The sequence below is a fragment of the Ptychodera flava genome, chromosome 5 (assembly GCF_041260155.1).
Source record: "Ptychodera flava strain L36383 chromosome 5, AS_Pfla_20210202, whole genome shotgun sequence".
Classification (NCBI taxonomy): domain Eukaryota; kingdom Metazoa; phylum Hemichordata; class Enteropneusta; family Ptychoderidae; genus Ptychodera; species Ptychodera flava.
Genome location: NC_091932.1, coordinates 39,956,250 through 39,971,872, shown reverse-complemented (window position 1 = coordinate 39,971,872; position 15,623 = coordinate 39,956,250). Strand labels below are relative to the sequence as shown.

General features: G+C 36.1%; 1 protein-coding gene across 1 annotated transcript; it reads left to right on the top strand.

Moving 5' to 3' along the window:
- Positions 1-1,623: 1,623 nt before the first annotated feature.
- Positions 1,624-11,175, top strand: LOC139133921 (uncharacterized). Its single transcript, XM_070700712.1, has 4 exons — positions 1,624-1,850; positions 5,004-5,115; positions 5,692-6,410; positions 8,897-11,175. Exons 1-4 carry the CDS (start codon positions 1,749-1,751, stop codon positions 9,212-9,214), a joined length of 1,251 nt encoding a protein of 416 aa, XP_070556813.1. The 5' UTR covers positions 1,624-1,748; the 3' UTR covers positions 9,215-11,175.
- The last annotated feature ends 4,448 nt before the right edge of the window (positions 11,176-15,623 follow it).

Sequence of the window (15,623 nt, the reverse complement as noted above, 5' to 3'; positions counted from 1 at the left end):
GTACTTGTGCCTAATTGCAATGCCCATGAAGTGACTGCAAACAACAGAATTTTGACCATAATCATAGTGACGTTTCTGATCAGATTGTCATTTGTCTTATTCGCTCAGCTGTTTGATAGGAACATATACCAACGAAGGTCATGCATACCAGCGAAGGTCACGCGTACGCGTCGCTGTAAGTAGTTCGGTTACAGTGAATATGTTAAAATACGGGTTCATATCAGTACTGCTGAACAATAGAAAAATGGCAATACAGGCATAACTTTCCTAATTAGAGATATACATCTGAATTGGCTTGATTAAAATTGACGAAACTTGGTATGTATATTAAAGATGCTATGATATTAACATTATTGTCAGTCATTAAGCATTTTTACTTCAGCCAATTCCCAATATGCATATTTAATGAACTTTCCTAATAAGGGATATATATCTGAATTGACTAGACCAAAGTTGATGAAACTTGCTATATACATCAAAGATACTATGATACAACATTCTTGAAAGTCATTAAGCATTTTTACTTCATCCAACTCACAATTTGCATATTAAATAAACTTTTGAAATTAGGGATTTATATTTGAATTGACTTGATCAAAATAATGAAACTTGCTGCTTACATTAAAGATCTATAACATTATTGAAAGTCATTAAGCAATTCCTTATTTGCATATTTAATGAACTTTCCTAATTAGTTATATATCTGAATTGACTTGACCAAAGTTGATGAAACTTGCTACGTACATTGAAGATACTATTATCTAACATTGTTGAAAGTCATTAATTAGTTTTACTTCAGCCAATTCCTTATTTGCATATGTAATGACATTTCTAATTGGGGATATATATCTGAATTGACTCAACCAAAGTTGATGAATCTTGCTAAATATATTTAAGATACTATATTACAACATTATTGAAATTGGTTAAGCATTTTTACATCAGCCAATTTCTAATTTGCATATTTGATGAACTTTTCTTAATTAAGGATAGTTATCTGTATTAACTAGATCAAAGTTGACGAAACTTGTTACGTACGTTAAAGATACTATGATTCAACAATATTGAAAGTCATTCAACATTTTTATTTTAGCCAATTCCTAATTTGCATATTTAATGAGAACATTTCAGGCAATTCCTAATTTGCATATTTAATGAACTTTCCAGGCCTAATTAGGAATATATACTGGGATTTACTTGACCACAGTTGGCAAAACATATGTAAATTGATGATAATACCAGGTTATAACAAGTCATTTCCCATTTTCATGTCAGCTAATTTACAATTTGCATATCTAATGAGCTTTCACAGTTTGGCATATATATCTTGAAGGACTTGATATTTTTGAAAGACGAATGAACCCACTTTGTACTGTTGAAAAAGACCTTACTTTGCAAGTTTTCACCCTACAATAATAACTGTGAACATTCCCCTACTGTTTTTTTTCTGAACTGGTACTGTATACAAATCAGTGCAGATGTACACGGACGTTGAGGAAACGTTCGGTGACGTTGGATCCTCGTTTGTTTGACACTGCGCCTGTAAGACTGGCACGATTCAACCTTCCTCCCCCTGCGTAAAAAATGTAATCTACCGGAAACACGTCCAGGTATAACTGCTTCGATCAGCACATTATTGTTGTGTACACTGTACGCGGATGTAAAGTTTCACAGAACGATTTAATTCCGGGTTTGATCTGAGATTGAGGCCCAACAGAACACCAATACTGGGTTTTCAGTTCGATTTCATGGCAAACTTTTCGGAAAGCGGGCAGTCGACATCTCGACCTTGGAAAAGACAGCGAAAAAGCAGGGATGACGAGGAAAGTGCTTCACAGGCACGAGAGAAGGTAAGGTCATGGAGGTAGCTACCTCCATGGTAAGGTAAACAACAGCTGTAAGCCTTTACATCTGCATGGATCTGATCTGGCATGGAGGTCGCTCTCGGCTGTTGACACCGAGATGTAAAGACTCGGCCTCTGCTCAAAATCTGTAAAATTTTAAAGTATAGATACTCCTTTACTTTCTAGAAATCTCAAAAGATTGTTCTGACTACGACGAATTTTGCTGCGAATCCGTAGCCTCTGCCACTCGGCCCGAGTCTCGGGAGTGGTACTCCCAGCAGAACACGTCAAGGAGTGGCAGGGCTCGTTTTCGCAGCAACGACGAATTAAGCAAGTGATATTGGCCTGCTTCACAAATTAATCATTCTTACAAACGACCAGACTTACATTATCCATGGATGTAAAAAATCTATTTTTTACATCCATGCATTATCACAGTCGATCCACAGGTGCTTGGAGATGGCGTTGCCAGTGTACATGCATGCATAGAAAGAAGGGGTAAAATGAAACCTCTCTATGCATTTACACAGACAACTCCAGGCACCTGTGATTCGATCCATGGCGCTGACCACTGTATGCACACTTTTCTGGTACAAACAGCGACCCACAGGTCTGTGGAGTTGCCGTAGTATACATAGAGAGATGTATACTACACGGCATCTACATGGACCTGTACATTGGACCACGCCATGTATTGGACCACAAGTGACCGCGGACTTACTGACTTCAAAGGTCTTTTGCATGCCCAGGTATCCCTTTCAAAATTTGTTTGGATCTCGCATATGGTGCTTCCAACACTTGTAGATTTCTGTTTCAGATGAACTTGTGACTTAAAAATGATTGTAGGAAAAACGGATATACGTTGTCACAGATACATACAATCATCAATGTGATGAGAATTGAAACAAAAGTTGATCACACTAGGATATATCAGCAGTAAAAGATACCAGGGAATGACAATAAGTTAATTTGCAAATTTGCATATATGAATGAATTTTCCTAATTAGGGAGTCATTATCTGAATTGACTTGATCAAAGTTGATGAAACTTGCTATGTACATTAGAGATACTATGATGTAACATTTTTGAAAGTCATTTAGCATTTTTCCTTCAGCAAATTACTAATTTGAAGTTATTATCTGGACTTTTGACCAAGTCAGACTTGGTCAAAAGTGACGAAAATTGCTATGTACACTGGAGATACTATGATGTAAACATACATCATAAATGCTGTGTTATAATGTTCAGATAAACTAATAGTGCAATTGCATACCTAATAAAATCTCATAATTAGGGATAAATATCTAAATAGACTGTAATCAAAGTTGACAAAACATGCTATGTCCATTGAAGATACTATAATAAAGTATTACTGAAAGTACTCTCTTAGTATTTTTACATGTAGCTAGTTTCTTATTTGCATATTGAACCAACTTTCCAAATTAGGGACATAAGACTGGAAGGACACTACAGAATTTTATGAAACTTACTATGCATATTGATGAGACAATGTATGTATATATATGTACCAAAGAGAGCTTATATGGTAAGTCGGTAGGGTTTGTAAGTCTGTCTGTCTGTATGTATGTATATATATATGTATGTATGTATAAAAGTACTGTGTGTGTGCTGATGTATTCCGCCCACATCAAAAACTCCAAAATCACAGTACCTACCATCTTAGTATTTGGTTTGCAGTTGCACCCGGGAGTGGAGATGTGAATTTGTTCAAATGAACATGTCGGTATCAAAAATATGCAAATGAAACTTGCTATGCAAAAAGGGAAAATCTAGCAAATTGTCAGAGTCCAGATTTGGTTGAAAGGTGGTATGCAGGTTCTTTATAGTGACCTCATTGAGATTTGTTCAAATTGTTGTGAAATTTGTGTAGTTGTATTTTTATGGCAATTCTTCCTGTTTTTGATAAAAAGTGTTCTACTCTGAATGTACTCATCCCAATGCTTTGAAATTGGTATGCATGATCCTAGAGTTGGCTTCTGTAGGTGTATTCAAAATGTGGTGAAATTTTCATATTTGTATTTTGGGGCAATTTTTCACATTTTTGGTTAAAAAAATCATTTTCTTCCAAAGTTCATTTTGGATTGCTTTAAACTTCATATTGTTGATCCTAGGATTGACTTCTGTCGTACTTGTTAAAATTGTTGTGAAATTTTCATATTTGTATTTTTGGGACAATTTTTCACATTTTTGGTCAAAAAGTCATTTTCTCTGAGTTCACTCTTCTGATTGCTTTGAAACTTGGTATGCATGTACCTAGAGGCAACCTTACCTGAGTGCCTTCAAATTGCGGTGAAACTTTCATATTTTTATTTCGTGGGCAATTTTTTTCCATTATTAGTCAAAATTTTTTTTCTGAAATTGCCTGTCAGATTGCTTTAAAACTTGGTATGCATGTTCCCAGGGGTAAACTTAGTTATGTATACTCACTCTGGCCTGCCACATCACACCAAATGTGAGCCAAGTGTCATTGACGCTATGTTATTGTATTAGTGAAAGATATTTTGCATTTTCATGTCAGCTAATTTATAATTTATGTATCCAATTAGCTTTCACAGTTTGGCATATAAAACTTTCACGACTTGACCAAAGGCAATTACTCTTGCTACATAAAGTAGCGATACAATAACAGCAGTTAGAAATTTGGTATTTTAATTTCAGCTAATTACATATTTGTTTACTTAATGACATTTAGTATTATCTGTGGTGAATATTGTTCATGATATTGATCATAGCAATTTTAATGAAGTTGGAAACTTGTAGCAAAAGTGTGCAATTTACAGATAACTGCAATATACAGTGAAACACGTAAGCAGTTTCTGGTCATTTCCACGATCTTACTATTGTTGATTCTGAAATGACTTTTCTGAAACTTTGACAAATCATGTTTATTCTCTTAATTTTCATTTACTGATCTCACAACTGCTGATTCCAACAAGATATTTTCATCAGACAAAATTCAGTTAGTCTGTCATAACCCACTGTCAAAAATTTATCAAACTCTTGCATGGTAATTCGAGTATCTAAGTTTTGAAAGTGACACGTACATTTTAGTCAAGTATCTTAATTAGGCTGATCTCCTGGATGTACATGTAATACTTTGTCATGATTGGACTGAAATATCCTCTTCCTTTTTTTCAGAGGAATATGAGGGAATGGGGCTGTTGTGATGCAGAGGTCATTTCAAGAGCTGAGGAGGTAGAGAAACAATTACAGCTTGTGAAAGAAACCATTGAGTCACCCAGTCGTACAGGTTTGTGAATCAGTTTATCCTACTGAACATATATGGTTGTCAATCCCAGGGACCATAGTACAGTAATATAGTATTAGGTCATGGTGAAAATGCCATAAAGTATGCATGGTTGAGGATGTTTAATGTTAATGTTCAGCAGACAGCATACACAATAATCTGATATACATATACTCGTACATTCAAAGAGCCATTGATATACGTTCATTGTGACTTTACTTGTGCAAGTCAAATTTCCTCCTGATACAATCGAATATGGCTGCCAATTGGCCATTTTCTTCTTACTTTTTTGTACCTACTCTCATAACATATAGTCACATCTATTGCCCAGCTACTACACTGTAATTCCATTTGTACATCAATAATGCACATGCACATCAATGCAAGATCAACATTGTCTCAGCCATTTTCCGGATACACTTTGATGAATTTAATTTCATGATTTCTGTCAATGGATTCAAAATTTATTTACCAATCAGGGACTATGTCATTTACAATGACTTGTTAAAAATGTATTGCAGTATACTTTAACTACCAAAATCATTTGCTGAATGCAAGTTATTAAAATTACTGTTACAGGAGTAACCTTTGAAGTGGCCAGGGTATCTCCCTGTAATAAAAAACTACCGTCTGGATCTCACATAAAAGATATCACGGCTCGAACCAAACAGAAGATTGAGAGTTGTTTTCAAACTGATGCCAACATTGTCAGCTCAGGAACTCTACATGCCCTGGTGAAGGCGGTACACCTGGCCTATGATAATCACTATCCATTGGTGTTGAGTCCAGACATGATATGGCTGTGTATCTCACAGGGTTTAGCAATCCACATCAACCAGAATTCTGAGCAGCTGAGAGAGAAGTTTGTGGCACACTCTGGGAAGAAGGAGATAACAGTCAGAAGAGATGATTTTTTAAAAGGCTTGGCAACCAATCCATGGCCAGAGGTGTTCGGTGAATTTTCACAAAAGATCAAAGATGAAATTGGAGTCAACAATTATGATCTTATTACTCCAAAGTTCAGCACAACTGGTCCAATGGAAAAGGCAGTGGGTGATATTGTCTTGATGGATGCTATGCAGTCATTCTTTTCACTTAAGTTTGTGACTCGGTGTGGTATTCCATCCATTACGCTGGAAGGCACAAAGGAAGACTGGATAGCTGTCCGGGAAAAGGCAGAACAACTGGAGCAGTATGATCTGAAGTGGTGGACTAAGGAATTGCTACCAATCTTGGATCAGTTTGTCAAGGCTGCCAATGGGAAGGTGGACAGAAAATTCTGGTCTGATATCTACAAAGTAAGTTCAAGTGAATTTGCCCAATTCTGTATAATTAATATGATAGTGTGACATGATGTTCTGTGTATCTTAAAATCTGGTGCTGTATTACTTCACTACCATATCTGTTCAGAAATTTAAGTCAGTTCACCAGAATATTTGAGTTTTAATAAAGCCTCGCTGAACGAAGTCCAGGGGATTTATGGTTTGGGCTCCATGCTTCCATTTGTCCATGTGTCCATGCAGATATATCAAACATGCCTGAGCCAATTCCTTTCAAACTTGGTACAAGGATAATACATGTACACTATGGCATACATATGCGCATCCAATGGTTTGGGTGTGGCACTCATAATTAGTGCTAATTTCAATAATTAGTGAAATTGGAAAAAGCTCTCATAGCACACAAAGACATTTGTCAGTATTGTGTCAATTAATTGCTAATTTGCATGATTAATAAATTTTCATAATTCCAGTAATATGATAAGAAATACTGACTCAAATTTGATGAAACTTGGTATAGATGTTCATATGCCAGAGCTGTGTCAATTAATAGCTACATGTAATTTGGATAGATGATGAATTTGTATTCAGGGTGCTGTATCAAGAAATACGGACCCAAATTTGATGAAATGTGGTACAGATGTTAATCTCTTAGTACCGTAATTCTGTGCGAAGACATTTAGCAGTATAATGTCAATTAATTGCTAATTTGCATATTTAATGAACTTTAATAATAAGTGTGATATGTCTAGAAATACTGCAGCAAATTTGATGAAACTCTGTACAAATGTTGATCTTCCAGTGTATAGCAAGATGCTGTCGATTATTGACTTATTTAATGACCTTTTGTGATTAGGATGGCAGCCCAGATTGGCTTAAAGACGGAGCCTCCCTTTAAAAGGACGCCAAATTATGGCGGTGTTCACTGTGTAAGTGGACACCAAAAAGGCAACACGCAGGCACATGCTCCAGAAAATGCAACTTCTTAGTTTTCCCCGGCCGCAAAAACACAGACAGACTGCCAAGCGGTCAGCGCGAAGTTGCTGCTGATCGAACTCTGTGGTTATATTCAAAGTCTAATGCGACTGGAGGACAATTTTTTAGGAAAGTCAAGCGTTTGTGGTGGGGAATCAATGACCGTTGGCGATTTGAACCGACCGTCAATCAAAAGCTCGCATAAACTCTGTTTGCAGGATTAGCAAAATGTGACAAAAGGTTGAGATCAGTTTGTGTAATGGGTGATTATGGCTTTGCTATAATCATTGTTAACGTCTGGGAGGACACGGGGAAAAGGGTTTAGACCTTGACATGTGTGGGTCACCATGCGCCACCTACTACCACTGGCTGGATGTACTTGTGACGTAACCTTATCTACCAACTGCCCCCTTTACCGTTATCTACACAATTTGCGTCACCCACTCCACGTCACTATCCATGCGCATATCAGTGTGAGCAAAGCTATAGCTCGTCCATTTCAACTTCTGCCACGCTCAAGTTCACACCACAAAATTCCCGCCCACCCTCCGCAAAATAAATAAATAAATAAATAAATAAAGCCTCGCTGCAGGCTAGCAGCTCACAATAAAAGATATTGTACGTCTATATACTGCTTGCTTTATACAATAAAGTTCCAGGGGGGGTACTGTCATGGGTCTGCTGTGGGCGACCGGTAACACGTTGCCCGATGCACGGTACCCAGAGCACGGTACCGCCATCCAGGCCGCTATGACGCCTCGTCGCCCCTGCCATGGCAGTGCATGCATAACCCCGGATTTCGGCCAAACACTTGTCTCCGTGTCATTCCTTTGCGTTAATCAATGTTATAGAAATCAAACATCGTACTGGCCAAGCGTTTGACTGGGAGGAGAACTCCACTAATGCGAGAACCTGGGATTGAAAAGTGCGGCTTTAATATTCTTACCACCTGGTATGGAACAACTCCATTGTTTTTTGCAGTAAAGTTGAGATTTTAAACAGGGAAACAGTGTTTGTAATTAGAGATCTATATCCTGAATGACTGCACTAAATCTGATTACACTAGCTGCAGATGTTGATTATACAATGATTTAACTGTCAAAAAAGGCATTTCATAGCAGTATGAATAGCTAATTATAAGAAGTTTCTTCTGTACTGAACATGAAGACATTTTTGGTTCACATCTGGTTTTCTGACTTTCTAATGTCAAAAGCCATTACTCAGACATACCTGGACCAGTTTCTTGTTGAATATTGACTTTTCAAGAGCCCGTGCATGACATACCTTATTCTGTACAACTTGGTTAAAGGATATAACCCTATGCCATTCATTATTACTATTACTAATGTTTACTTGTTTACAATACAATCCAATATGGGCATCAGTTACAGACAGGATTTAATTTGATACCTGAATTTTTTTTCATGCTCATCATATCGACTTCATTTTAATCACTTCCAGTAACAAATTCCCATTTTCAAGCAGGGACTATATCATTGTCAATGACTTGATTTTTATTATTTCCACAGCTAAATGATAATTCTGGAGGACCATACATATCTGGATGGCTAATCACACTATTTCCATACTGTGAACATCGGAAGGGTATGGTGAAAAATAAATTCCTGGAAAAGTGGGATGTCAGTAGAATGTTTTCTGGATTAACAACAGACGCCTTCACGTGTGGACTGGCAAGAGCGCCATTTGTATGGGACTACCTTGGGGATTTGTACAAGATGCATTTTGTTGGTGGATTTATGGCAGTTTCTCAAGATACCAAGACATTGGCTTTAAGACCAGAGTTAGGATGGGCGGTTGTTGAAGCTGCAGATGTAACATGCGGCTAAGTTTGAAACAAGAACACTTTTCCTGATATAGCCATTCACAAGAGTCATAAATGTATAGACTGAAAACAAGATTTCACAATTATGAATCAGTGTTAGATATTATAGACTATATAGTCTATAGAAGCTATTGGGATTGGTATCCGCCAATTGTCCGTTGTCATTATGTATGTATGTATGTATGTATGTATGTATGTATGTACCGGTATGTATGTATCAGGGCTCGAAATTAGCGGTAGTCCCGCATCCACAGACTACCAACTTGCTGGGGCTACCAAAGTCCATGAAATGGTAGCCCAGACGGACTACCAAAGCCTGGGACATGAAATTCAGTCAGTACCGGTACTAGGCATGCCATGTCTGGACCATCTCTTTTGGATGAGCTAAATGGGGTCACACGGAAACTATACATGTACCTCCTCCCTACTGCAGAAAGCCCATGGTCTGTTTTTAGCCCTGCTACAGTCGTGCTTAGAAGATCGTGGTCGTTGCAATATGACGACTATCAAAATTTGTATACAACTCTGTGAATGAAACGGGTTTTCAAAACGATGATACGTTACCAAACTTTTGAGTATCACTGCTGTCAATTATACCAGTTTCCTTTGGGTATTAAAGGTGTGCAGGTATTCACATCAAATGACTGACACATTCACTTCATAGGCAGAATCTTGAACTTAAATAGCTTTCTGTTGTCTGGTTATTGAAAAAATCCCTAAACTAAAATATGCATGGGCTACCAGCCATTGTCACTGGGCTATCAACTTCAGAAAATGGTAGTCCAAGTGGACTACCATGGTTTAAAGTTAATTTGGAGCCCTGTATGTATGTATGTATATATGTACGTATGTACGTATATACTCAAATGTTTTGAGAACCGCAGTACTTACAGACTTGACATTTGTTATGTAGATGCAACATATGATTATGGCAATTGTCTTCTTCTTATTTTTTTGATATTTTTGAAAATATGCAAATTAGCTCAAAAAAGCTGTTATTGGTAAACAATCTTCGTAATAATCATTGGTCAGACAGCTTTGATATTTGGTATGCAGGTCCCTAGGGATGACCTTACTCAGATTTGTTCAAACTGGGATGAATTATGCAAGTTTGTATTTTTAAGGCAATTGTTGTCATTTGCAGTCGAAAAATCTTTACAAATCTTCTTCAAAAAACTGCTTGACAGGCAGTTTTGATATTTAGAACACTGGTCCACATGGATTACATTCTTAAGATTTGTTTAAATTGTGATGAAATATGGAAATTTGTAATTTTAATTTTTTGTCAAAAATGTCTTTCTTCAATAGTTCTGGTCAGACAGCATTAACGTTTGGTATACATGTCCCTGGGGATGACACAAATATGATTTCTACAAATTATGCCAAAATCTGGGAGTTTGTATTGTTGAGGCTATGTTTGTCATTTTTGGTCAATTTCTTTTTTCTTCTAAACAGCTGGTCAGACAGCTTTGATATTCAGTATACAGGTCTCTTAGGATGACCCTAGTGAGATAATTCCATATAGTTTGGAAATGTACTTTGTATTTTGGGGGAAATTTTTTGCCAATTTTAGAAAAAAGTCTTCTTCTCAACACGGTCCCTCTACAAAATTCTGCTTGTCTGATAGCTTTGCAGTTGGGTAAACAAGTCCGTATGGATGACCTAAGCCATATACTTTGTTCACAACTTGCATGACATTTAAAAAAATGTAAAGTGATGTAGTTATATTTGGTATCAGTCTGAAGTGAAATTTGAACAAGGAAACAAATCTGAAGCTTTTTATATAGTGGACCAACTTTAGCAAATATTACATGGAGGAAACCCAAACACTGATAAGGAATTTGGATCCACATGAATTCCATATGGCAAGATGTACCCAACCAGGAATAGATGCCAGTATAATTGTCTTGGTTCCAACCGTTGTGTTATTAAAGTATCTATGCCATGCCCCAAGCAACATAAAAACTTTCCTCCAGGGTTGTTTTGTCATGTTATGCATCGTATACGATGTTAAAAGTTAAGAATATGCGAAATTTCGTACTTCTGCAGGACGCCTGCAGGTACCTGGTTTAGGCTGGGCTAGTTGAGCCTCTGAAGCCAGCTGAGGTATTGACTGTTGATGCGGTACAAATGACGTCAAGTATCCCAATTGATATGCATGATATAGAAATCAGACATAGAGGCACTTCTAAAATCTGATCTACAAATAAAGCTAAAATCAAAACAGTCTGGCGGACATGACCCTCAGGACAATCAACAAAGTATTGGCATTCTGCATCATACTACTATCGGTATACTCAGACGTCGCCGTGGATGTGTAACTACAGTAAATCTTTAGACTCATATGATGGGAAGTTTTTATGAGGATTGTTTTGCGGGCAGTTTATAGTACAGCACACATTGGACATTTAGTTGAAGTTAACTGTACAGGAAAAAGACACATTGTTACAAAGGAAAAATAAATCAATTTAGAAGAAATTCATTTTCATCAACAAAACAAACAGTTTTAAACGATGATCGGTGGAGAAATGGTACTGAGTGAGGTTACTAAGTTCAGTGGTATGGCTATTATGTAAACAGAATCCCTCAGTTATTACCTCCCATTTGCCATACATATATGGCAATTGGGAGGTTATATGGTTGGAAAAAGTCTGTATGTGAGATGTCTGTCTGTATGTATGTATGTATGTATGTATGGATGTCTGTCCGTCCAACGCAAAAACTCCGAAACTGCTGCACGTATTAAGCTGATTTTTGGTGTAGTGATGCCATATATGGTGTAGATGTGCCGTTGTTAAAATGAACTTTTTAGTCTCACAGATATGCAAATGAGGTAGAAAAAAATAGCGAAAATGGTCAAAAATCAATAACTCAGGAACTACTCATCTGATCATTGTCATATTTGGGTTTTAGGTACCTTAGGCCCAACTCATTTAAACATATAGATTTGATGTCAATATTTGATGCTTTCTATTTTTAATGATTTTTTTTCTTTCTTTTTTTGCCATTTTAGTAAAAAATGTTTTTCTCTTAAACCAATGGTTGGATCGTTTTAAAATTTGGCGTGCAGGTGATTTGTGATAACTCAAAATAGAATGCATTAAAATAATGGCAAAATTTGCATATTTGTATTTTTGGCAATTTTTGCCATTTTTGGTTAAAAAAATCTTCTTTGAAACTGTGTATGCCATTACTTTCTAATTGGGTGTGCAGGTTCCTAGGAGTGACCTGAAGATGACTCTGTGAACTCAATCTGAAATTTGCAAAGTTTGTGGTACTTTTTGTCATGCTTTCAAATTTGGTACACGGGTGAAATGTAGTAGGTCATTCATTCAAAGTCAAGTACTGCCTGTGTGAATGAGCAGATTATGATTGTGCTGTTCCAGGCTGAGGTGCTATTTATATGAATGATGCAATGTTAGATGGTAATTGAGTTTTAACTGAATTTGACTAATACATTGTATGTAACTCTTGTACTGTATAAACCCTATCAATTCACCCAGAAAAAAATAATTAATATGATTTTAAATAATTAAATTAGGAAATCAACAAAGCCAAATAATTTTAGTGAATTATTATTAGAAAGTTCAACTATTTTGACAGTTCATAGTGAAATGCTTACCATCTTGGAGGATTAAAACATGTAAAGGCAACTTTCCTGAATCCCAACTTTGACATATTCTGAACCGTCATATATTGTGTTCTGTATGTTATCTAAAAGAAATTGCTCATAATAGTTTGTCATGATAGGTTGGTCAAATAAATAGAGATAGAGAAAGTTCCAATTTCCATTTATGGTTGACTTGGTAAGGATAAAATAAAATTACTTTTTGAGGGAGAAAATAGAGTGGTCAATTAAAAGAGTGGTGAAGTGATAGGGTTTTTATGGTAAAGCCGGGCTGTAAGATTCCTCATGTGCTATTTATAGCAGTTATGCAATCTGTGTAAACAATGCAATGAAAGTGTTACATGATTCCTTATAATGCTTTTGATGACCTTGAACTTTTTAAGTTGCAAACATTTGTCTCTTCTGTGTGCTTTCTCTGAGTACCTACAGGCTCAACTTATTCAACAGAACTTACTTGCAATGTTAATTTGAAAGTTAAAATGTGCTTGGTTAATGGGATGAAAATACTGATGAAGATAACCAGCTGAAGATTCTTTATAACCTGACAGATATGCTGTTTTTTATGACATAAATCTTGATAAGCAAGTCTTGTTTTAGAATGTAATTAATCTTGTTTATATTGTTATAAGCAGCAGTATCAAGTTGAACAAGCTGATATTGACAAGTTGGTCGGCTGTTGGAGGTTGAAAGCTGTAAAAATAAATGTATGCATGTCTGTCTGTATGTCTGTATGTATGTATGTATGTATGTATGTATGTTAGTTAGCATGTGCGGATGTATGTCCATCCACATTAAAAACTCCTAAATCGCAGCAGCTACCATCTTAGTATTTTGTGGACAGGTTCACCCAGGGGTGGAAATGTGAATTTGTTGAAATAAACATGTCAAAGTCCAAAATATACAAATGAAGGGGAAAAAAAGGAAAAATCCTGCAAATTGCTAAAACCCTGTAACCACTGGTCAGATTTGGTTGGAACTTGGTATGCAGGCTCTTTATAGTGACTTAAGTTACATTTCTTCAAATTGTGGTGAAATTTTTGAAAGTTGTATTTTTCGAGCGATTTTCCTGTTTTTTGTCAAAAAATCTTCTTTCTAAAAGCGCTAATCCAATTGCCTCGAAAACTTGTATGTATGATCCTAGGGTTGGCCTTTGTCAGATTTGTTCAAATTGTGGTGAAATTTTCATATTTGTAGTTTTGGGGTAATTTTTCCCATTTTTTGTCAAAAAATCATTTTCTCCCAAAGTATTTGTTGGATTGCTGTAAAACATGATAGTCTTGATCCTAGGGTTGTTTTCTGTCAGATGTGTAAAAGTCATTATGAGATGGAGCATTTCATATTGCCGGGGTATAAGATTAATTGGGACTTGCAATGGAATTTTCTTAGTAATCAACCTGTAAGAATGCAATGTCATGTGTGTACTAGTACTTAGTATCTCTGTAAAATGGGAGGACAGTGTCATTGACACTATTTTTTTTAAGGAGAGCTCTAGAGGTGTGAAATACTTAGATAAACCTTTTGTGTGAACTTCGGAAAGACGAAAAAAGTCAACTGATTTGCTTTTAGGGACGCACCCACTTGCAACTTTTACTTGCTTATAACTAATAATCTCCAGAGTGCAACTCTCAATGTGAGATATATCCAAGGCATAGAGATTGAAGTTGGTGCAACTTGGTGCTTGGTGCTGTGGGCATGGCATTCCCCTTTAAATCAACATACACACAGCTGTCAGGTTTTAATTGATTAAAGTAAATCATCACAGCATGGTGGCAAGCCAAGTGCAACTCTACAAAGGATTAATAAGAGGAGAGGATGATAACATATATATGCTTTTCTGCTTTCGATCACAACTTTCAACTTACTTTGACTAAGTTGACTTCCTACATATTTTGTTAAAAATAATTGTAAATTTTTATCTGATCCCAACAGGTATTCACATTTAATGTTACACATACTTCTTACACAACTGGGAAATAATTGAAATATTTTTGTTTTTCAGATGTCCAACATTGGAAAGTTAGTGAATATGTTATTAGTTTCACTTCTAATCAGTTTAATTGATAATACATGTATAGTTTGTATTGCAAATTTATTTCCTGCTTTGTCTATGTATTACATAACTGTGATTAAATTACCCAAATATTTCAAGTTTGGAACACCAAATATTTACTGTTGATCACTAAAATTAAAAACTAGTCGTTAAAATTGAGTGCTGCCAAAAAATTGAACTTAGAATTCTCAATATTGGGACAGTATTTTCATAGTAAACATCTTGTGTCTTTTATTGAACTTTTTGCACTGTATTTTCCAAGCAAAATACTTTCATTGAGTTCAGTGGAGCTGAGTGTTGAGTAGAGATTTGAATGAAAATTGGATCATAAGTGGAACAAACAGAAGAGCTAGTTGATATAATAGTTGATATTTACTGCCACATTTCAAACAATTTAAATATAACCTGCAAGCTATCATGTCCCAGTGATGGATGTTTTGATAAGTCAGCTGGGCTTGTTGCTATTGCAACTTTCTCAGCTCCTTGTAACAGTACTTGAGATAGCAGGCAAAACTCAACTCTGCAATGCTGCTGCATTTGCTGTCAGTACTATGTATCTTTTTTGTCAACTTGAAGTCAGAAATGTAGCTATTCATATGAGTATTTCAAATAAATGTTCAAAAACATAACTGTGTTGTGGCTGCCTGTGTATTTGTCCAAAATTATGAATGAGAATAGAAGGAAATAAATATTTCATAAAACCTATATAACGGAATGTAATGTTATACAGAGTGA